We start from the raw sequence: 25,859 nt of genomic DNA on the forward strand, positions 1-25,859 counted from the left end.
TTCCTTTTAACAGTAGTGACTTGAGGTTTTTTTCCTATTATCTGTATTACTGGTACATGAATAGTAACTGCCCCCACTTAAAACCAAGACACTAATGTAATTTTTATTTAACAATGCATGTTAAAGAGGGCCTACAACTTCTTGGGAAACCTTATTAAGTAATAGGAGTCCTAAATAGTTAACTTCCCTTAAAGGGTAAGTAAACATAGTGACATGTCAGAAGTTTTTAATGGTGGGGGTCCGAGCACTGAGACCCCCACCAATCACTAAAACGAAGCGGCAAAAGTGCTCGTGTGAGCGCTCAGCCGCTTTGTTTCTGTCCGGCTTTTTCCGGAAATCAATGTATCGGAGTACGGGCTCAATAGAAAGTCTATGAGTCCGTACTCTGATACATCGGCTTTCCAGAAAAAGCCGAACAGAAACGAAGCAGCTCAGCGCTCACACAAGCACTTCTGCAGCTTCGTTTTAACGATTGGTGGGGGTCTCAGTGCTTGGACCCCCACCAATCAAACTTCTGACATGTCACTATGACATGTCAGAAGTTTGTTGAACGTTTAGTTACCCTTTAAATATTTATAATTAGGTAAATTAAAAAATGTTCTTTCTAATTTAGTGATAAAATCTCTGGACCTTCAATACCTGAGACGACTTCACAAGATATTGACTGCTCTGTGAGACTTTCTTCTTCTTTTTCTTAGCTGGGAGAGCCCACTGTGAGGGGAGAGGTAGGTAGGGTGCAGCATTTGTACACGGTGAAGATTTCTGCTGCTATCTTACTTCATGCTGGATGTTGTTATATTATTAGCAGAGCGAGAGACGATTCTCCTGTGTATTACGGAGCAGCTAGAGGAGGAGACGGAGGCTGCTAAAGAGTCTCTCACTAGAAGCCACAGAGATACAAGGAAGGTAAATCCTGCCACAGCTTTTCTACCACTTTCTCCTTAGTGGTTGCTGCTGGCTGTGTGTATGTAGTAAAAGACTCAGATGAACCCTTTACAGGCAGCTGCCTCCTCCTCCTCCTATAGCAGGCTAAGGTGTTTATGACGGAAAACACAATGCATCGCTTGATAAGTCGCACGGCGGATATGAGGCGTCTAGTGACTTTTTTTTGAGGTGTCACTTTTTTTCACAGGAAAAATAGCCCTGTATTTGGCGATATTTTCAGTCAGATTTAACGGAATCTGTGACAGAGCCTCTAACATAGTTGTGAAGAGAGCCCAACCTCTTTCAAGCATATGTAGCAGACTAACATTTTAAAAGGCAGCTGTCTGGAGTTTGTATGTTCTCCCCGTGTTTTTGTTGATTTCCTCTGTGCATTTTGGTTTCTTCCCACGCTCCAAAAACATACAGATAGGGAATTTAGATTGTCAGCCCCACTGGGGACAGTGATGGATGACAACAATAATTGTTTTCCATTCCTCCTCTAGCAGACTAAAGGGAATCTGTAAGCAGAATTATGCCTACCCAATGACTTCCAGCACTTGGTGGCGCACAAAAAAACATGTGGACACCTACCTTTGTGACACTTTATTCCCAATCCTGGCAAATGCACTGAGTCAAGTGTTATTGATGGCTCCAGCAAATCATCATGTACTGGAGCCATCAATCAATACCAAGGAGAGGCACTGAGGAAGGTTTAGTGACAAGAGCCAAAGCATCTGCTGGATTTTGGACCGCACGCGGAGCACTTTCAGGCTAATTTGCATATTGTATTAAAGTTTGTTTCTTCTGCAATGAAAATGCTATATTACGGCCACAAAGTTATATTTCTACATGTTTCAAAGTACCCAACCAAGCACTGTGAGTGGTTTGATAAATAATGACCGACTCCCATTAACCTTTTACATGCAGCTGTCTCCTCCTCTAGTTGGGCTGCATAATACAAAGGGAAATCTTATTACTGCATATGGCTGGCAAAATAATAATATTCTGTATAAAGTAAAGTTCAGGCTCCTCGGTAGAAGTCGGACAATTTCACCAGATTTGCGTTTTGCTGATTTGGTGCCCAATGGGATACATATGTCCGTGTAAAGTACAGTGTCCGTGATGACATCTGTATCCGTGTCCCGTGTCCGTGACGAGTCCGATAATCCAGCACAAGCCAGTTTCCGATAAACCATCACAAATCAGCTTCCGATAATCCGGCAAAAACCAGCTTCCAGCTATCCGGCACCAGCCTGCCATCCGGGTACCCTTGACCAAGTGACTGTTATATATATTTGTTTGGTCAGCTGCTACTCCGTTACGGCGGAGTGGCCCAGTGGATCCACATTCCCCACTGTCGTGACACCTGGTCAGTTCTGAGCTTCACTTATTGATGAATGGCCAACCTTGTATATAGATAAGCTGGGTCTGCCAAAGTGATAGCCACTCTTTGTTAGCAGTTCTCCTGTCTGGCTAATAGAGGGGGAGTCCCAGGGAATATTAAATGCTTATGCCCTAATAGGGCACATTGAAAAGGATTGTCTTAGGCCTTATTCACATGGCCGTGTTCGGTCCGTGATATACGGACCACATGTCGGCCGCATTTCCCGGATTGAACACAGTTCAGGGAGCCGGGCTCCTAGCATCATAGTTATGTACCCGTACGGTGAAGTGATTAAGTCAAGTGTTTAGGGTTTGCAGTTAGCATTGGTTTATGCCTCTGAACACGAGGCAGTGAGGGCTATTATACAGGCTGACTGCTAGCAATGCCACTAGAAGCACTAATTCTTTACTAGAGGTATCCCTAGAGTGGCTCACAGGTTGGCAAATTCTTATTAATAACACAGATGGGCTTTTTAAAAAATAAAATTAAAAGTGAGTTTTAGCCTCTTTATTTCTAACAGATATCCTTCAGTTTTCAGTGAATTTATATACTCTAATTGTACAGAGGCCGCTTCTGTCTGTGTCCGCCTCTGCCTAAAGTCTAGCCTAACCACAGTGCTACTTTCAAGAATATATCAGGTTTTTTCCTATTCCACCCTACAAATATTTTTTTTTCCAGTTTCCCACTACATTATATGGTACAATAAATCATGCCATGAAAATTTACAACTCGCCCCGCAAAAACTCGCCCTCATATGGCAATATTGATGGAAAAATAGTTATTGCTTTTGGAAGGTGGGGAGGAGAAAACAAAAGTGAAAATCCAAAAAGTGGCTCTAGTGGGTAAGGGTTAAATTACATTGACAGACAACGCCGTTGTCACGGTCACAGGGAATGTGGACCCAATAGGCCGCTCTGCCGTAGCGGAGAGGCAGCTGACCAGGTCACAGTCTATACAAAAGTCTATTGGCAGTTTGTAACACTCAGGTACCTGTACTAGTCCAGACAGTGGCTTTGGCTTCAGTACGGATGGAGGTCGGTGCAGCAGGTAGCGCCAGACGTGGCGGGCAGTACAAGATGTGGCAGAAGACACTGGACGTGGCAGAAGACACTGGACATGGCAAATGACAGCAGATGCAGTAGACACAACTTCAACACTAGTAAGCACAGGAACAAGAACACAGCACGGGATACAGGAACAGGTAACAGGGCACAAGTAACAACTGGAACGGGAAACACTAAGGGACCATTTGCAAGACAGACTTGGAATAAACTAACAACGCTCAGGCAAGGATCAGAAGGGCTGGAGCCATCTTATAGACCAGGAAATAATTTGGATTGATGATGATGATTGTCTTCATGTGCGCGCGCTGGCCCTTTTAGAGCGGGCACGAGCGTGCGCGCGCACCCTACAGGACACAGCAGACCGAAGCGGAAGTGAGCGCTGGCGTCTCTTAGGAAGGAGATGGGGACCAGCGCCCACAGATCCATGGCTGTGGGCGTCGGGAGGTGAGTAAACCCGACGGTCCACGGCCATGGACGCTACAGCTGTAAAAAGCTGCCAGGAAAGAAAAGATTCCCTTTTAGGGCAGATAGTCTCATGACTTCTGGGCTTATTTTTGCTTTCTTCTGGTCAATAGTGGAAATCAAAATTATAAAACGTAATTATAAAAAAATCAGAACGACTTTGCCAAGGGCCAAATTGTAGTAGCTAGACGGCTGGGTCAGAGCATTTCGACAATGGCAGGTATTGTGGGTTGTTTCTGGTATGGAGTGCTCAGTACCTCTCTAATGTAGTCAAGAATGGACAACCAATGAACCGGCAACAGGATCATGGGCACCCAAGGCCAATTGATGCGCGTGGGGAGCAAAAGCTAGCCATCTATCTGATCCCACAGAAGAACTACAATAGCACAAATCGCCCAAAAAGTTACTGCTGGCTATGATAAAAAAGGTGCCAGACACACAATGCATCACATCTTGCTGCATTTGGGGCTGCAAAGCTGCAGACCGGTCAGAGTGCCCATGCTGACCTCTGTCCACTACCTAAAAGCAACTAAAATGGCCATGTGACCATCAGAACTGGACCATAAAACAATGGAAGGTGGTCCGGTCTAATAAATCATGCTTTGATTTACATCATGTGTACGACCGAGTGCGTGTGCGGCCTGGGGAAGAGATGGCATCAGGATGCACTAAGGGAAAAAGGCAAGCTGGCCAAGGCAGTGTAATGCTCTGGGCAATGGTATGCTGGGAAACCTCGGTCCTGGCATTCATGTCGATGTTACTTTGACACGTACCACCTATCTAAGCATTTGTGCAGTCCAATTACACCCTTTTGTGGCAATGCTATTCTCTAATGGCAGTGGCCGCTTTCAGCAGAATAATGCCCCTGCCAAGCTGCAAAAATTATTCAGGAATGATGGTGTTGACTTTGACTTGACCCCCAAGTTCCCCAGATCACAATCCGATTGAGCATCTGTGGGATGTACCTGGAAAACAAGTCCAATCATTGGAGGTCCACTTCACAATTTACACGACTTAAATAATTGCTGCTAATGTCTTGGTGGCAGATACAACAGGACACCTTAAGAGGTCTTGTGAAGTCCATGCCGCAATGTGTCAGAGCTGTTTTTGCAGCTTGACTGAGACCTAACCAATATTAACTAGTTTTTTTAATGTTATGGCTGATCAGTGTATCTAAATATATCAGAATATATTACTCTATATTTAGAAAGCTCTATCTATGCAAATCCTAATATCTTCTTGGTAAACTATAAAGTGTTACTTCACTTAAATATATGTGCTCCATTTTCTGATACGATTACTAGCTATGTGGCTGCTACATGTCTATACCATGCCAGTTGTATAAGGCTTGCATAAGTAGTTCAAATGACAATGTAGATCTCCATTTCATATCTCATGGGTATACTGTACAAGTCTGGAGTAAACCGCCATCTGATGGCTATAGACTGTGCTTGTTGATTGGGAACAAGCGTGAAGAAGCCTAAGGCAGTAGCAGACTTAGTTAATTCTCAGAAGAGGGCATGGGAAAGGGCATATTTAATTTTGTGATGATCTCCAGTGCAGTCTCTCTTTACGTCTCTATAAAGAACAGAAACGTCAGTAGAGAAAAATACGTAATAATCATGTAGCCTGTGGTAAGCATCAGGATATTGATGGTAGTTGTAAAGTACTGCAGGAGTTCTCTGTAATCCGTCGGCGATCTTCTGTACTTATTAATTGCTGCGTACTGAATGATATTGATAATTTTTGCATTCTACTGGGAATGTGTGTGTGATATGCCAGGAAAACCCTCAAATCCCAACCATCTCTTCATGTACTGTAAATATGCCACATGTCTTTAACATTTTAACATTACATAACAAGCACTTACAAAAGCTTACAAAAATCAAAAGTAAAAAGAAAAGGTGCCATTTTTTCTAGCAGCATTCTGTATGACACGACATCATGAATAGCCAATTCTTACTTAACCACTACCATTTGTCTGTATATTGTAACTTCTTGTCTTTTTGTTAATAAAGCATCATAACTGGATAACAATTTGATTATATTGTCTGGAATTGGAAAATGTTTCATGTTTAGATTATTTTTGCTGCTGACATCCACATGTGTGAACCTAAAAAAGTTTTCCCATAAACTGATTTTCCCTCAATAAAAAGTCATATTAAATTCCAAAACACTTTCTAATATACTACAATTTTTTTTAAAAACGGTGCATTTTCTGAGTTACAAATTTCGCGCTGTCCCATGTCTCTACTCCAGAATGGGTACTGTCAATCAAACTTTCACCCTGCTGACGTTGTCCCTAACTTGGTCGAGTCTGCGCAATGCAGCTCTCTTCTTTTCTTGTCTGAGCAGCCCTTTCATGTGATTTGCGCATAGACTGCAGTTCTATTACTGTTCCCCGAGAGGAGTGCTTTTTCTAACTGCGCATGCTCGCCGCTGCCAAAGACTTCTATCATCTTCATTGACTTCAATGGAACCCATAGAAAGTAATAGAAAGCCGAGCATGCCCAGTCAAAAAAAAGTAAAAGTAACAGTTCCTGCCTACTCTAGCGATCAAAAAAGCTTTCCAGATGTCAACAGAGAAGGCATTGGAAGCATTTATTTGACACAATATTGCCACTGACCACTCAATAACTAGCAGGCACTCTCCTACTGTGCGGTCTTTCCTTTCACACAAGCATAGCACATACTGTGCTGTCTGCATTACAGGTGCAGAGCCTTGAGCAGTGAGTGCCTGCCTGGAAACACTCTCTTGCAAGCACCAGTCCTGCACACAAGCGGAGCACAGATCATACTGTCTGACTCCTGTGTGTAGAAAAGAAACGGTGAAAGGTGACCCAGCTGCAGCCTCTTTATTGTCAGGATCAGTTGGGTTTCCAGGTCAGATCCCAGCGATCATAAAGTGATGGTATATCCTAGCGATATCCCATTACTTTATTGTATGGATTGACATAGGAAGGTTCATTGGGCATGCACTATTGGTGTGAGATGGACAAATGATTTTCCACTATAAGACTTAAAGTGGTTGCCCCCCTACAAACAGTTGATTTTTCCAGGGGAAGCCACGGCCATCCAGGCATTTCATTGTGGCGATTCAGATGAATGGCTTTCCTTTTAATACAAGGCTGTCTTGAGTCCGCGAGAACAAGAGTGTCTATTCTTACTGGCTCATAGAGGTGGTGACAAGCAGGGGACCCATCTCTATGATGTCAATGTGCCCTAATATGCCATATGTACTGTGTTTGTCTTCATGAGACAACCCCTTTAAGGAATTTTTTGCTAGGCTGTTTAGGATCAAATCCTTTTTATTGCTTCTCTGTTACAAAAATAATAGATACATCACCGTATCATATCAGATGTCAGAGTAGCTCAATATTTAGTAACATCTTGACTACAGGAGACTAAACTGTAAAAAAATAAATAAAACAATCATACTAAAACTAAAATAAACTTCTATATGTGAATAGCACAAATAGCCTATTCTTTACAGATAACTGCACAGATATATCAGTGAAGGCATAGGGGCGAGCAAAAGATTTTAATCTAACACATAGTAGAGCTTGCAGTTTTCCAGGTATTACAGTGACCTACATCACCACCTTCTTGAGGGGGAAACAAAAAAGTGAATGTTGTCATATACACCGATGGGAGGAGAAGACAAGTTCATAGCAATATTGCCTGCCTCCATACTTACAAATCAATCTTAGCAGAGGGAGCCCTGTACAGTTCAACCACAGAACCCATAACTCTTAAAACTTTCATGGGGTTCCCATTATTTGGTATATACCCTTTTCAATGGTAAGATTAATTAAATTCAGTTTTTTTATAAAATTCCCCTACAGAGGTGGTTATGGTGGGGAATTTATTCAAGCTATAAGTTTGTGGGCCAGGTATAGAATTCTCACCACCGCTAGTACTCCTATAGGTAGTACTTCAATATAGCTGAACAGACACATAAGTGGTACAGACCATATATATAAACCAAAAAAGGCATGAATAAGATCGATATTTTCACTCCCAATAACGTTCTAACATATGAAAAGCCTGTGAAATTGGCATCTACCTCAACAGATTTGTTTCCCTTCCTCTGGATCAACACTGCAGAATAATTTGTTGAACTAGATAGATTATGTTATTGCATTGTTTATTAATGTATTATATTAATACTTAATTGCCTCCTTCATGACACCTATAATACTTTGTGTCTGGTCTAGGACCTTCTTTGTGTAGTATGAGATGGTTTTATACACTCTATGTAGCAAATAATGCTGATAGTCTATCTGAATCGGTAGTCAGTGACAGACATTACCACTTCCCACTCCATTAGCTCAATTCGAATTAGGTGTCAGCCTTACACTATAGATAAAAATGTTAAAAGATACACTGCAAAAACAAACAGAAAACATTGTAAGACTAAGCATGGATCTAGCAGAGCTAGTTCTAAGTTATGCAGTATTTAATTTGAACTAATTCCGTCCCCCGACTATAAATAACGCTACCCACGTCATCACACAAGGGGATATTCTGTGGAGGATGTGGCTATGACATGAGACCACAAATTAAGCGTCCCCATTCAGGCAAACAGAGCTGTGACTTGAATTAATGGCATAAAATAATGTTTATGCATACAAATTAGCTGAGCTCCATGAAAAGCATCTGTGAGAAGGGAAATGTTGATAGGGAAATGAACTGGAGACTTGCATTGCATCAAAACTGATAAGAGCAATGTGTTGTGCTGTAATATAAACCTATTTTTGTTAGCTAGAGCACAACTGTCCTACTTAGTGACTGCAGTGAAATTGTCAACATCCTTTATAACTTAAAGGGGTTGTCCGTAATAAAATGACTGTGTTAATCCTTGTAATTTATTAATGTAAATACCTTTGTAATATACTTATATTTTCCAAAGTGACCCCGTTTCCAGATCCTGCCGTGGGGTACTTGACTGGTGACGTCACTCTCTAGCCGCTGTGTTGATCTTCAATTATTTTCCGGGTATACGACACGTCACTTGTGACGTGCCGTGTATGGGCTGTTCTGATGTACCACCCGTAACGTGCATGTGCGTTCCCTGCTGTTATCTCGAGAACAGCAGGGACCGCGAGACACGTGACGTGTCGTATACCCGGAAAAAAATTGAAGATCAACACAGCGGCCAGAGAGTGACGTCACCCGTCAAGTACCCCATGGCAGGATCTGGAAACGGGGCAACTTTGGAAAATGTAAGTATATAATGTATTTACATTAATAAATTACAAGCATTAACACAGTCATTTTATCTCGGACAACCCCTTTAAGCTTTGTTCACATCTGCGTCAGGGCTCCGTTCATGGGTTCCGTCGGAGCTTTCCGTTAGGGGAACACATGAAACCATAGGTTTCCGTTTGCATCACCATTGATTTCAATGGTGACGGATCCAGTGCAAATGGTTTCCGTTTGTCACCGTTGTGCAAGGGTTCCGTTGTTTTGATGGAATGAATGAGGTAGTCGACTACGGTATTGCTTCTGTCAAAACGACGGAACCCTAGCACAACAGAGACAAACGGAAACCATTTGCACCGGATCCGTCACCATTGAAATCAATGGTGATGCAAATGGAAACCTATGCCATACAAGAATTACCTGTCAAGGGCAAACCTTGATAGAACAATTTAAAACTGTCCATTGAAATGACAGTAATTTGTAAAGGTCTGACTGTAAAAGATGATCTGTAATTATGGTACTAAAATAAATTAATTAAAATGTGTTTAGCTAGTGTAAACAACTAAAGGAATATGATCATAAGGGAACTTTACTAAGCTAAATGCGCTAGAATTCAGGCTCAATTTGAGCCGAAAAATCGGGTGTATATGCCTTGCACTAAATTTATTATGTGTTTTAGATACTTTTAGTGCCATGCTAGACAGTTTTGAAAAGGGTCTAGAAAAGGGGGCGTGGCTTAAAAGGACCAGTGGGCCAACATTGCGCCAAACTTTGGCAAAAAAAGATAGGTCTGATTTAAGTAAACTAAGAGAAATGTTTCTAACAAGATGCGCCAAATTTATCATATAGCATGCACTATTGTGATAAATATGGTGAATCTCCTGCCTGTCTGGTCTAGTTTTAAGCTGTTTAAAATGAAGATAGTAATAAAAAAAAATTGTCCTATTGTGTTTAAACAGTTATCAAACTAATATACAGTGAAGGAAATAAGTATTTGATCCCTTGCTGATTTTGTAAGTTTGCCCACTGTCAAAGACATGAACAGTCTAGAATTTTTAGGCTAGGTTAATTTTACCAGTGAGAGATTGTCAAAATTATATATATTTATTTGCATTGTGCACAGAGAAATAAGTATTTGATCCCTTTGGCAAACAAGTCTTAATACTAGGTGGCAAAACCCTTGTTGGCAAGCACAGCAGTCAGACGTTTTTTGTAGTTGATGATGAGGTTTGCACACATGTTAGATGGAATTTTGGCCCACTCCTCTTTGCAGATCATCTGTAAATCATTAAGATTTTGAGGCTGTCGCTTGGCAACTCGGATCTTCAGCTCCCTCCATAAGTTTTCGATGGGATTAAGGTCTGGAGACTGGCTAGGCCACTCCATGACCTTAATGTGCTTCTTTTTGAGCAACTCCTTTGTTGCCTTGGCTGTATGTTTCAGGTCATTCTCGTGCTGGAAGACCCAGCCACGAGCCATTTTTAATGTCCTGGTGGAGGGAAGGAGGTTCTCACTCAGGATTTGACGGTACATGGCTCCATCCATTCTCCCATTGATGAGGTGAAGTAGTCCTGTGCCCTTACCAGAGAAACACCCCCAAAACATAATGTTTCCACCTCCATGCTTGACAGTGGGAACGGTGTTCTTTGGGTCATAGGCAGCATTTCTCTTCCTCCAAACACGGCGAGTTGAGTTAATGCCAAAGAGCTCAATTTTAGTCTCATCTGACCACAGCACCTTCTCCCAATCACTCTCAGAATCATCCAGATGTTCATTTGCAAGCTTCAGACGGGCCTGTACATGTGCCTTCTTGAGCAGGGGGACCTTGCGGGCACTGCAGGATTTTAATCCATTATGGCGTAATGTGTTTCCAATGGTTTTCTTGGTGACTGTGGTCCCAGCTGCCTTGAGATCATTAACAAGTTCCCCCCGTGTAGTTTTCGGCTGAGCTCTCACCTTCCTCAGGATCAAGGATACCCCACGTGGTGAGATTTTGCATGGAGCCCCAGATCGATGTCGATTGACAGTCATTTTGTATGTCTTCCATTTTCTTACTATTGCACCAAAAGTTGTCTCCTTCTCATCCAGCGTCTTACTTATGGTTTTGTAGCCCATTCCAGTCTTGTGCAGGTCTATGATCTTGTCCCTGACATCCTTAGAAAGCTCTTTGGTCTTGCCCATGTTGTAGAGGTTAGAGTCAGACTGATTAATTGAGTCTGTGGACAGGAGTCTCTTATACAGGTGACCATTTAAGACAGCTGTCTTTAATGCAGGCACCAAGTTGATTTGGAGCGTGTAACTGGTCTGGAGGAGGCTGAACTCTTAATGGTTGGTAGGGGATCAAATACTTATTTCTCTGTGCATAATGCAAATAAATATATATAATTTTGACAATGTGATTTTCTGTTTGTTTTTTTAATATAATCTATCTCTCACTGGTAAAATTAACCTAGCCTAAAAATTCTAGACTGTTCATGTCTTTGACAGTGGGCAAACTTACAAAATCAGCAAGGGATAAAATACTTATTTCCTTCACTGTATGTGCAGCATATTAATGATATTTGATAAAGTGGGTGTAAAGGATTTGCCAGACACAGCTTCTGTGTCGACGCCCGTGGGCAATCAGTCTGCACCTGCTCCTATGTCTGTGAGACTGACTCCATCTTCCACCACTCAGGATGGCATGCTTAGGAGTGGGAGAGCCTATCACAGCCTGGCCAGACGGAGCTAGCTCCCGCCCACTATCTATTTATACCTGCCTTTCCTGTTCCTCCTTTGCCTGTGATTCTTCTCTGCTTGTTTCCTGGCCTTGCTGCTACTGCTTGTACTACTCATCCTCTGCTTGTTATAGACCTTGGCTTTCTGACCACTCTCCTGCTCAGCGTTTTGTACCTCGTTCACTCCAGGTTTGACTCGGCTCATTCACTACTCTTGTTGCTCACGGTGTTCCCGTGGGCAGCTGCCCCGTTTCCCTAGCTTCTCTGTACCCTTGTCTGTTTGTCTGTCTTGCACTTACTGATCGTAGGGACCATCGCCCAGTTGTACCCCGTCGCCTAGGACGGGTCGTTGCAAGTAGGCAGGGACTGAGTGGCGGGTAGATTAGGGCTCACCTGTCTGTCCCTACCCCGTCATTACAGTGGGAATAATGTTCCCTATGTAAAATCATTTCAATTCCTTAGGCCTCATGCCCACTTCAGTTTTTCCTTCAGGGTGCTCTCCGTTTTTGTCACTGATAGCACCCTGAACTCATTTATTTCAATGGGCCCATGCACACTTCTGTTATTTTGACGCATTCGTTGTTCCGTTCCGTCAAAAGTAGAGCATGTCCTACTTTGGTCAGTGATTCCGTGACCGTGGGGCCCATAGAAGTCAATGGGTCCTTCAAAAAAACTTTTTTGACCGATCCATTGCCCTAGCAATGGCAGGTCGTGCCAAAGTTTACAGACTGGGACATGTGACAAGTCCAAATAGAGTTCAATACCTTCCGTTTTCTTAACGGAAACACGGAAGCGAAACGGAAGCACAACATGCTTTTAAAACGGAAACACAGAACGGACACTGAGTACACACGGAAACCACACAGATACCAAAACGGACACACGGATACGTCAAAAACGGCAGAGAAAACGGTGATGGAAGTGAGGCCTTACAGATATTTCTCTGTGTGTGCCCCTTTACCAGCCAGTGATCCAAAAGTCTTTTTTGGTTGAGGGCAATATGTCCAGCTGAAGATGCCACTATAGGAATTACTATTGAGGTTAGAGAATGGAGTGAGAAAAGTGTTTTGAGCTTGTTGGGTGGTTGTAAAAATCTTTCACATCCTGGTAAAAGAAGGGGAGCTCTCTGTAAGACTATGTAATTCAAAATGTGGTATATCTGTGACCATAATTAATAGTTCGCCCTATTCACAATCTACCATTCACAACTCATCACATATTTACATGTATGTCCCCCTTTGAACACCATTTTACAGTTTGTATGGATTAGGCTTCGTTCGCATGGGTTTTGTCTGACCTTTCCATCAGGGTAACCCATGAACGGAACTCAAACTGAAACAAACGGAAACCATAGCTTTCCGTTTGCATTACCATTGATTGCAATGGTAACGCATCCGTTGCAAATGGTTTCCGTTTGTCACCGCTCTGTAAGGCTTCTGTTGTTTTGACGGAATCAGTAGCATAGTCGACTACATTATTCATTTTGTCAAAACAACGGAAACCTTCCAGAATGGAAGTAGAGAATAAAAATACGGACCACCGGCGCTGCGATTGTAGTCAGGAAATAAGGACCTTTAAACGGACATCACGGCAAAGTTTTAATGACATTAAAACTTTGCCGTGATGTCCGTTTAAAGGTCCTTATTTCCTGACTACAATCGCAGCGCCGGTGGTCCGTATTTTTATTCTCTACTTCCAATTTGGACAACAAACTGTGTTTGTTTGTGTTTTTGGACCTGGCAGCAGCCTCAATGCTTGTGTGACACCTCACAGTGTCCATTGGTTAAGGTGAGCTTATATCTAACCAATTTTGCTCCTTTACCCAATCCAACTTTTACTTTGCACGATGTGGCGCCGTGTTTCTTTTTCTTCTCTGTTTTAACCTTCCAGAATGGGCACACTAGCTCAGCTGTTTCTATAAACTACCATAGAAAAGGATGAAGATAGCCAAGCACATGTGCACCATCCCACATGAATGTGGTGGCAAGGGGCTCGCAACTATCAGACATTCATGACATATCCCGTTGATATTCCATATATATCTAAGATGGGATTAACCCTTTAAAAGAGTTATCTGTTTTTGACTACCGCTTTCCAAGTGTCCTATTAAAGCATGTCGAGCTTATAAAAAAAGAGACCCTACCTCTATTTATTAGACCCAAGAACTAGGTGCATTGTGGTTTTTGAGGTCCACAGACATCCTTTGAAATCAAGAGCCATTGCTTTTAAGGGGTTGCCTGAAATGTGCTGCTACAGGGTAAATTAGAATTTTCATTGCGGTTTCCAGTAGCAGAAACGCTTCAATAAAATAGTTAATTTATGTAATTATTAGGTGACTGGAGAAACTAGCATCATGCAAAACAATCAAAACTGCTGGAAGTAAAAATGCAGAAGTTATATGTCTCATATGATTTGGCCTTAGCAGCTATATGACATGAATATTGAAAAATTCATTTTGCTATGGTTTATGTCTATGATAGGACATTGACCTATGACCAATAAATGTACTTGTCATCTCAAGTTACATAATTACATAGTACGGTTGAAAAAAGAGACATGTCCATCAAGTTCAACCAAGGGACGGGAAAAGGGAAGGGAAAAATTTCTACACATAGGAGATACTTTTTTGTTCTAGGAAATTATCTAAGCCTTTTTTAAAGCCATCTCCTGTCCCTGCCGTGACCAGCTCCTGCGGTCGGCTATTTCATAGATTCACAGTTCTCACAGTAAAGAAGGCTTGTCACCTCTGCAGGTTGAACCTTTTTTTTTCTCCAGACGGAGGGAGTGCCCCCTTGTTTTTTGAGGGGGTTTTACATGGAACAGGATTTCACCATATTTTTTGTATGTGCCATTAATATATTTATATACCGTATTTTTCGGACTATAAGACGCACCTGACCATAAGACGCACCCAGGTTTTAGACAACAGAAAACAGGAAAAAAATTATTTGTTAAAAAATAATTTATTCTGTTTCACCACATTCTGAGAGCCAACATTTTTTATATTTTTTTCATCGATTGAGCGGTGTTAGGGCTTATTTTTTGCGGGACGAGCTGTAGTTTTATTGGCACCATGTTTTGGTACATACGATTTTTTTTATCATTTTTTTCTTTATTTCATATTTTAAGCACTAAGGTGACCAAAAAACTATTTTGATATTTGACATTTTTAAACTCACCGTGCGAGTTAAATAATGGTATAGTGTAATAGATACCAAATTATTTTATTTTTTACATTGTGCTTGGGGAAAAATGGGAAAAGGTTTTATTTTTAACTTTTAATATTTTTTTTTTTTTTACACTCCTGAAAATGTATCTAACATTTTGTTTTATTTACACATTTTATTAGTTCCCCTAGGGGACGTGAACCAGCTGCCACTTGGTTACATGTGGAGTTACTGAAACAGCGTAACTCGCTGAGCTACGCTGTTTCCCTAACTCCCATAGTAGTGAATGCCAGTTATGGAAGCAGCGAAGAATGCGAGCTACGCTGTTTCTATAACTACTGTTCAGTTCTATGGGAGTTACGCTGTTTCAGTAACTCCACATGTAATCAAGTTGCCGGGAGAGCACAGAAAGCTAGAACGGGGTTTAGGGGGCCCCGTTCTAGAGATAGATACGGGTCCTGCATCTATCTGGCATTTATGACATATCTTGTGGATATGTCATAAATGTCCTTCATAGAAAAAACCCCTATAAATGCTGCGGTCGCTATTGACCACGGCATTTAACTAGTTAAAGGGGTTTACCATAAAACACATTTATTCCCTATCCACAGGTTAGGGGCTACATGTGAGATCGCTGGGGGTCCCACTGCTGGGACCCCCAGCGATAAGGAGAACAGGGGACTGAAAGTCACCCAGAGAGCTACATGAGAAGCCTGGACTTGTGGGTTCTGTGTCCGGCTTATCTGTTCCACATCTCCATAGAGATCTCTCTCGCGCATGCGGAGAAGAAACCCATTGATCTCTATGAAGCTGGCGGACACAGATCGTGCAGCAGTCTTGGTAACGTTCATGTCCCCGTTCTCCTTATCAATCACACATGTGTTTTATGGCACAACCCCTTTAAACTGCCAGGAACAGCGAAATTGCTGTTCCTGGCCGTTAGAGCAGAGTGTCAGAAGCTGACACCTGCAGTGCATGGAGCGCGCTCAGCGCGTGGAGCGCCCGCTCCATACAGCATCCCCCCGCCCCCCGCTCCATGATGTGCCGGCATGTCATGTGTCGGGAAGGGGTAAAGTAATTTCGCGGTCAGGGGGTACCCCCTATAAGACGCAGGGACTTTTTAGCAAGATTTATTCTTGCTAAAAACTGCGTCTTATAGTCCAAAAATTACGGTAAGTTAATCATGTCCCCCCTTTTTTCTAGGCTAAATAGGTTTAATTCCTTTATTCTTTCCTCATAACTTAGATTCTCCATGCCCCTTATTAGCTTTGTTCTCTTCTTTGTATTTTTTACAACTTCAGGGCATCCTTTCTATGAACTGGATCCCAGAACTGAACTGCATATTCTAGATGAGGCCTCACTAATGCTTTGTAAAGTGGTAATATTATATCCCTGTCCAGCGAGTCCATGCCTCTTTTAATACATGACAATATCTTGCTGGCCTTTGAAGCAGCTGATTGACATTGCATGCTGTTACTTAGTTTATGATCTACAAGTGCACCCAGATCCTTCTCAACAAGTGACTCCCCCAGTGTAGCTCCCCCTAGGACATATGATGCATGCAGGTTGTTGCTACCCAGATGCATAACTTTACATTTATCTACATTAAACTTTATCTGCCAATTGGATGCCCAAACACTTAGTTTGTTTAAATCCGCTTGCAATTCAGGAACATCTTCCATAGACTGAATAATACTACATAGCTTGGTGTTAAATGCAAAATAGAAATAGTGCTATTAATCCCATCCTCTATATCATTAATATATAAGTTGAATAATAGTGGTCCCAGCACTGAAACCTGGGGTTTACCACTTATAACCGGAGACCATTCAGAGTAGGAATCATTGACCACAACTCTCTGGATATGGTCCTTGAGCCAATTCTCAATCCAAACTATGATTTCTAAACCTATAGTCCTTAATTTACCCATTAGACGTCTGTGAGGGACAGTGTCAAATGCCTTTGCAAAGTCCAAAAACACTATATCCACAGCGGCCCCTCTGTCTAGGCTTCTGCTCACCTCTTCATAAAAACAAATCAGGTTGGTTAGACAAATTCTGTCCTTAGTAAAACCGTGCTGGCTGTCACTTATTATACTATTTTTTTTGTCACATAATCCTGTATATAGTCCCTCAATAGCCCCTCAAACATTTTCCCCACGATGGATCATAAGCTTACTGGTCTATAATTACCCGGGGAAGACCTAGAGCCCTTTTTGAAAATAGACACCACATTTGCCATGCGCCAGTCCCTTGGCACTATACCAGTCACTAGAGAATCTCTAAATATTATGAAGAGGGGGACAGAAATAACTGAAATAAGCTCTTTAAGAACTCTAGGGTGTAATCCATCTGGTCCCCGAGCCTTGTGTACATTTATTTTATTTTATTTAGTTTGGACCATATCTACATTCAGCCAATTCAGTATATCAACTGTTGTATATACAGAGCTGAAGAACCCATTTAGTAACTCTGCCTTCTCTTGATCCCCTGTGACCAACTCCCCATTATCTATTCTAGGGGTCCTACATTTTCAGACCTTGGCTTTTTTGCATTTATATACTTGAAGAATTTTTGGGGATTTGTTTTACTATCCTTGACCACCTGCCTTTCATTTTGTATTTTTGCTGATTTTATTACCATTTTACAGATTTTATTAAACTCTTTATAATTTGCAAAGGCTACATCTGTACCCTCAGATTTGTGTTTTTCAAATGCCCATTTTTTTTGTCATGTATGGCCCTTTTTACAGAAGGTATAAGCCATGTGGGGTTTAATTTTAGTTGTTTATACTTGTTACCTATAGGAATACATTTTGCAATATATTTACCGAAAGTAGATGTGAAAATCTCCCATTTATCATTTGTACCATTATTTGACATTAGTCCTTCCCAGTCTATATCCTGAATTGCAGCCCTCATCCTGGGGAAATTGGCCTTCTTAAAATTAAGTGTTTTTGCCCTCCCAGCCTGTGTTTGTTTTTTACAGTATAGGTAAAGTGTAACTATATTATGATCACTGTTACCGAGGTTTTCACGAACATTGACATTCCCAACAAGCTCTGCATTCTTAGAAATGACCAGATCCAACAGAGCTTCACCTCTAGTCGGGTCTTCCACAAACTGGGCCATAAAATATTCCTGCAACAGGTTGAGGAAATGTCTCCCCTTTGCAGGTGAAGCCGAACCATGACACCAAGTAATATCCCGGTAATTAAAATCTCCCATTATCACTACAGTACCCGCCTGTGCAGCCCGCTCCATTTATTTATATATCTGACCTTCCATCTCCTCAGTTATATTGGGGGGCCTATAGATTACACCAAAAGTAATATTTTAAGTGTTTACCTCCCTTTGTAATTCCACCCACAAGGTTTCAACCTCCTCACAGTCTTCACCCACTAATGTCTCTCTCACACTCGCCTTCATATCACTTCTCACATACAGACATACACCACCACCTTTCCTATTCACCCTGTCTTTTCCAAACAGTGTAAAACCCTGTAGATTTACAGCCCAGTCATGTGAAAAGTCATGTGAAGAGTGAAGTTCATTCAGTCCATATCAAGAATGCTTAAAAATACAACCTTAACAGATTATTATTCCTTCTAGGTTGTGTCTTCCCAAATTATGCCATTTTGATTGATCGAAATTTCATTTATTAATAACCAGTTGGTCCATAAATTAAATGATTATTCACAGCAATATAAAACATTGTGACCATTCTTGATCATTGACGTCAATGTGCCTCATGGTGAATTATTATCAATCATCAAATGCACGTTGCAGTAACACAATACCAATCACAATTTCAAAACAAGTCTAATGAAAGTCTCAGACATTTTGCTTTATGTTATAATACTGATTACTTATCTTACTTATGTTACAATTTTGTAGCATCTAAATATTCCACAACGTTGAGCTCCCAGTCCCAATCATGACTTTTATATCTCGACATGAAAGAGGATTTTCATAAAGAAATTAAAAATGCCCATACTGTATATTAGTTAAATCAGAAGTTAGTGGCAGACATTTTTAAAAAAGCAACAACAGGAAGGGCAACAAAATTAAATGCTACTTTTGAATCATTAATTTTCTCAGCCCGTTCTTTTAATACATTTTACCATCAGAGAAATCTAAAGTGACAACTAATATGGGTGCTCTTCCTGTTTACACTTTTACAAAAATGCCAACCACAACTAAAGAGAAAAATACCAATATCTTTATATGTAAAAAAAAAAAGCATAATCACACAAATGTGTCTCCTGTTCTAATGTTTTGGTTTACTTATATATCACCAATTAAAATTTTTGGATGGAAAGCAAAAAATTATAATGGACAGGTTCAGAGGCCCCTGGGCAAAAAAATCTGGTGTGGACCCCCTCTTCAGTCAATTTCATATAATGTGTAGATCAGTTTAAGAGGCCTTCCAGGGTTTTTAATAGACTTATTTGGTGTTAAAAAAAAACACTTTCCAAAATATTTACCTAGCCGATAAAGATACATCTATGTTTTCCCACCACTGATGACTTCTGTCTCCAAGCACTGTTTACAGCAGCACATGATGACGTCTCGTCCATAGAACGTAACCATAGCGACCAATCACTCCGCCACCGTGGTGACATCTATACAGTAGCAGTAAACAAGTACATCAGCCCCAATATCTTCTAGTTAACAGTGCAGGCAGATAAGGCACACGACTTCTGAACTCGGAGAATGGAGCTCCAAGGACAATTGGTCCTTTTGCGCTCACTATAATTCAGCAATAAAGGTAGTAAAGGGTTAAGTTTGTTTTAGTTTATAATGAGAGTGTTAAGTTCTTACTGTTTCATAAAAGGAAGTTATGTAGGTTCTTGTCAGCAGAAGTGGGAAGATCACCATTTGCAGTGTAGGGAGATGAAACTCGAAGACAAGTGAGACTATTGTTTTATCCTTTTAAAGGACTAGTGGCAAATGTATCCTGTTATCTAAATGAGAATAAAAACAACAAGTTACTTGTATTAAGTAGAGCTGTGAAGTACAGATGAAAAAGATTTATGCAGAATGCTACTTAGGGGATGATCACACGCAGTGACCAAAAACGTCTGAAAATACGGAGCTGTTTTCAGGCGAAAACAGCTCCCGATTTTCAGACGTTTTGTAGCAACTCGCGTTTTTCGCGGCATATTTTACGGACGTTATTGGAGCTGTTTTTCAATGGAGTCAATGGCGTCTTTTTACGCGCCGTATTTTGACAGCGACGCGTAAAATGACATCTCATGGGAACAGAACACCGTAAATCCCATTGCAGGCAATGGGCAGATGTTTGTATGCGTAATGGAGACATTTTTTCGAGGCATAAAACGCCCGAATTACGTCTGAAAACACTGCGTGTGAACATACCCTTATGTATGAAATACAAATAACCAAAATACTGCTGCTACAATATGAACCTGTTACGCATAGTAAGGGTGCAGTCACATCCAGGTTTTGTTGCAGAAATTTCTGCGGCTGAAAATTAGTTAGACTTATCTGAATGTAACTTACAGAAATCCATGTGCTTGCTGCAGAAACAATCCCGTTCAGATGAAAAATCTGCTACGTGTAAATCTACCCTTACACGAAGGGATTATTCACACGAACATGGGAAAACTCAGACGCGAAAAACTGCCGTTTTTTACGTCCGAATTTCACCCGTGCGGCACTCGTTTTCACGGATCCCTATAGACTTGAGTCTATGGAGGGATCCGTGAAAACGGAACAAAATAGGACATGTTCTATTTTTTAACGGACACTTCACATGGTCCGTTCAAACAACGGTCGTGTGAACGGCCCCATTGAAATACATGCGTCCGTGTGATGGCCGTTGTTTTAACGTTCGTGTGAATAAGCCCTAAGAAAAGTAATGATGGAAATGACCGTGTTCACAGTGCAAGATAATGATCCAGTGTTCTTATTATTACACCATAATGATATCTTAGTATTCTAATAAATACCTTTAGCAACATGTAATAAATTCTGTTCCTGCATGTGTACCCTATAGAAACACTATGGGCCCACCCTATGCACCATCAAAGGTGGCAGAACCCCTGTATAAATATGCCCTATGGACATAATAGAGTGGGCTATTTCGCGCAGGACCCCACCTCTATGTGTCAGAACTGAGACCCATTCTATGTATTAGTGGCTTCCCATGGCAATACCAGCTGATTAGAGTATCCATATTTTTTTGCTTTTCTAAAATTATTAATGCCTCCTTTAGAGGGACATGGCACTTACTATTGGGGAGACCACAATTCCTCTAGTACAAACCAACAGATCGGCAGCTCCTTGCCCTATGTCCTGAGACTTTCTAGAGCTGGCATGTAGATCACAATTAGGTCTAAATTAACCTCATCCTTTATTTTGATGTATTTTTTTTTTTAGATTTCTTTTTAAGTGTAATTTGTTTTCGTACTTTTCTCTAAACCCCTCCATGATTCTTGTTATTCACATATTCACACATTTGTTTTTGTTCTTTATTACTATACTGTATATTGTTTATATATTCTTATTTATTGTATTTCCCCATGTTTAATAATTATTTTTTTTGCTGTAACATGTTAGGGGCCTCATGCAGACATCTGAGACATTTATACGGCTGTAAAACACGGATCTGCAAAACACGGACCGCAGACACATGACTTTCGTGTGCGGTCCATTTTTTTTTAAAGACACCATTGAATAGAATGGGCAAGACTGATCCACAAAAACTGACAGGAATAAGACCTACTCTGAGTTTTGCAGATCAGGCACACGGATCCACAAAAAAAAACAGATCAAATGTGTGCATGGCTCGAAATAAATAAATGGGTCAGTCGTTAAAAAAACGGATAGCACACTGAAGAAAATTAATTATGTGTGATGTGAGGCGGATTTGCTGCGTATTTGTGGTGCAGATTCCGCACCGCAACTCCACAGCTATATACAGTACAATACAAGCTGATAGGGTTTTTCAAAACCCAATCCACATTTACCGGAAAAAAACAGCAATTTAGAGCAGCATGCTCATTCTTGTGCAGAAAAACGTAGATTCTCACAGCAGATTTTACCCTTTGCAATGATAGCTGGAAATCTGCTCCAAAATCCGCATGTAACAGATGTGGATTTCGCTGTGTCTTTATCGTGGATTTGCCGCACATATACAGCATAATCTACGGTGGAGATTGTTCATCTGGCCTTGCTCTAAAAATCCATTCACATGCTGCAGATCCCCATTCAGATACATGGAATATATTTTTAGCTGCATAAATGTGAACATACTCTCCTTGTATCCTCATCTACCCCTCCTCAGGACCTGTTTGTTTTATTTAAAAAAAAAGGGGGATCTCCTCACTTTAATTAGGGAAGAAACGATTTACAATAATGAATTTATACTGACAGAAGCGTGTTTTATATTATCGTCTCATGATGAGACTCTCAGCTGACACAATGATACAGTATATCTTACATTTGATAACATATAATTCTACCCATTAATGAGGAGGCCTTTGTTTCCTGACAACAGAATCTTTCTTTCGAAGCTGAATCCTTCCCGTGTCTTAAGGCCTTCCCTCTATAGCATAGAAAAAGAGACTGTATAGAATATACAATAGATACAGATCCACACCCTTTTCTTATGTTTCAATGCAATCAAAAACATATATATATATATATATATATATATATATATATATATATATATATATATACATACATACATACACCATACAAAGCAGACGTTGCTTTCTTTTTTAGGACTAGAGAATTGTGCGTTCTCCTCGCTGTACGCTAATGTGTCTAGGCACTGTCTGATGTGCTCTGTGGTTTGTGAGTGTTGCAGCAGGGCTAGTCCCAATGGTAAGAGCCACTGAGCATGTGCAGAGCAGCCCAAGGTATGTGCATGTTGAGCTAACAGAGAGGCTTGTCTTTGCAATGCCATGTTTTTGTATGTGTACCAACTGCTGGACAGGATTGTGTGAGCCTGCTCGCCCTGCTCTGTAATCTGATGTTTTCTTGCTTCTGTTTCAGTCTTCAGGATAATTCCTTCAGCAGCACAGCTGTAACCGAGTAAGTGAATGCTTTAAATACACCATGATATGACTAGTAAACAACAATGTATTCTGCGCTGTGCGTTCAGCCCTGTGTGTTTCCTGCTGCAAATTGCAGATGCCTATCTGATATTGTGACTGTCTGGTTAGATCATACAAATGGGTGTATATATATATATATATATATATATATATATATATATATATATATATACATACATATTTATTTATATTTTTTTATATATATATATATATATATATATATATATATATATAGTGTTTTATTATTTATTATTTTGCTACATTCTCTCTGATTATTTCTACTGCTGGAAGATGAAGCCGGAAAACAGGTCAATGGTCTGTAATATACTGTGATCACGGCATTGCCTATTTTAATACTGAGAGCTATAGATATATGGGCTGATGTTCAGGGCAGCAGAACGATTCAAAACCCTCTTTTGTTTAATGCCAACGGCCGCCTATAGATTTTAAGAAGAAGGGATATTTGCATATATTAATTCATGGGGAAAGCTGCCGGTGTGAAGTGGGTTAAACATTGTAGAGACACAAAACTTTAATAGATCAAACTACCAGTTTTCTCCACCCACGCATAATGGGTTTAGATGTGACATAAAGCAAAAAATGACAGGCGGTTTCTTGTGTGAGAGAGCTCAGTGATGTGAAAACCTAATGAATGAGATTGGCAGGCTCACAAGTGTAATCCTTTTGAATTTATGTGTATTGGTTTCAATACATTTATTGCATGTATCACACAAATACATAAGAAATGTACATTTGGTCTATAAACATCAAGGAAAAAAGAAATGTAAAAGTTTTTAAAATATATATATTTTAATTTGTACCTGTGTATGGGGAGGGGGAAATGCAGAAAATACAGATGTTTACATTTTGCATACTATCAGAAATGATGAGTGGGCCTATAATATAGATTAAAGGGACACTCCGGCCAAAACGAAACTTTCCCATGTGTAGCATTATGGTTTTCCATTTGTCAGTGTCTCACCTGTTATTTTTCTTGCTGCTTCTATCGCTATATATCAGACTGAGATGGTTGCTTAGCAGCAGTGTGACCCAGGCCCGGTGACACGCTTTCTCTACTTGAGTCTATGGAGATCTAAGGGTCACCGATCACAGGCTTCAGCAGTTCCTCTACCACACTAGTATTACACAGGGGGGACAGAAACTTATATTATCAGCTACCACTGATACCTGGACAGGTTCCTGTCACATAGGTATAATGTAGAAGAATATAGTGCAGCCCCCATGTCTGTATACTTATGGTTTCTCAGCTTATTTAGGAGAATATAGAGAGAATCATAATCAATGTTCCCCAGCATGCAGAAATGGTATGGTCTTTAGCTGGTCATGTGATGCTGTGCTGAAGCATCATGGGATTGATAGCAAAGCAGAGAGGAAGAGAAAGCTGGGGAAATATAAGAATCAAGATAGAGAATATTTTAAAGCACAGACAAGGCAACAGTTCAAAAAGTAAGTACAATATATATAAAACAAGTGTAGAGTGTGGTATACTGTCAGGTAGGGAATTCAGATATTGAAAGTTGTGTTTCCACTGGAGGTCTTCTTTAATTGTTATGCATGTGTGACAGTTTTGTGCACTCTCAATTACAAGGGGCCTTTCACACATTTTCTTGGATGGGTTATAGCAGTACTTGGAGACAGCTGTCCATGTCTTGACATGTGACAATGTCTCATCTCTGTAATGCATATGGGACTAAGCCACAAAAAACACCCTTGCCTTGGTTGTAAGTTCTAACAAAGGGTCATGGTGTGAAATGTATTATTGTTATTTAAAGCCTAGGTTACCTTTAACTTACTCTTATATGTTAAGGAATTGCATTTATATCAATTCCCCTTATATATTTACATTATCAGCATGGCTTCAGTTATGAGCTGGAGTGACCCAATAAAAGAGCGGGGAAGCAAAAGGAAACTCAAACTTCCTATGGTTATCCCTGACTGGCCTTTAGTAGTCATAGGCTGTTTTATGACAGTCTGTGTCTGCTGCTCCATAGGCACAGTATTGATGGCTTGAATTCTGGTGATGTAAATGAGGTCGTTCCAATAATACATATAAGTGCAGTTCCCTAATATACTAGTGTAGGATGTCCTTTGGGTGTCCAAAATCTTGAACGTTGAGCGTTATAATAACTATTTGTAACTAATTCTCCTTTTAAGGCCTCTTTAAGATGACTGGATTTTACATACATATTCCATTGTTTTTTTGCAAAACGTAATATAATACGGAGCTAATGTTAATCATTGAGACTATTTACAAAACGCATCATGCGCTACTTTCATCCGTATTGCGAATGGAAAACGGCTACTGAAGTCTATGGAGAGTGATTAAAATACGGTTGCCTCCGTATTTGGTCCGTACGTGATCTGTATGTAATACTGATGCAATACTGATGAAATACTGAAGCAATATCAACTGTAATACTCCTGTATTACGAATCTATATTATATGGAAGTTTACAGATACACTCAAATTAAAGAGGTCTAAAAGTGTGATCAAAAGTAGGATCCTCAATAATATAACGTATTCACGCACATTTAGTAAGAGAGTTAGGCTTGCGAAGTCCCATTCATTATTGTAATAACAAGTCTAAATCAACCTGGTCCATGGGCATTAACTATATAAAGAATGCAGGTGCACGGTAGCCATAATATCTTTTCTTCCTATGATTTTTGTAAGACACAAGAACTGTCTAAAACCAGCTACCAATTTTTTAAAAGAAAGTTTTGTATCTTCTCCCATAGCTTCGCAGTTCGAGTTCCCATTGCATGATACAGGCCGAGGTCCTCTAGATCTGCAGGTGACTGATTCCTAATGTTAGTCTTGTAAGGT

At 40.5% G+C, this 25,859-nt stretch overlaps 1 protein-coding gene and 1 long non-coding RNA gene across 2 annotated transcripts in view; one reads left to right on the top strand and one right to left on the bottom strand.

Moving 5' to 3' along the window:
- Positions 1-25,859, bottom strand: part of LOC142662901 (uncharacterized) — a 224,171-nt gene that overhangs the window by 151,963 nt on the left and 46,349 nt on the right. The gene's annotated exons all lie outside the window — the stretch shown is intronic.
- FAM13C (family with sequence similarity 13 member C) overlaps positions 1-25,859 on the top strand; it is a 302,988-nt gene that overhangs the window by 106,377 nt on the left and 170,752 nt on the right. The window contains exon 7 of the mRNA XM_075841177.1: positions 22,950-22,988. Within this exon, the coding sequence (XP_075697292.1) occupies positions 22,950-22,988 (39 nt within the window). The remainder of the gene's footprint in view (positions 1-22,949; positions 22,989-25,859) is intronic.

Source organism: Rhinoderma darwinii, chromosome 11 (assembly GCF_050947455.1).
Source record: "Rhinoderma darwinii isolate aRhiDar2 chromosome 11, aRhiDar2.hap1, whole genome shotgun sequence".
Classification (NCBI taxonomy): Eukaryota; Metazoa; Chordata; class Amphibia; order Anura; family Rhinodermatidae; genus Rhinoderma; species Rhinoderma darwinii.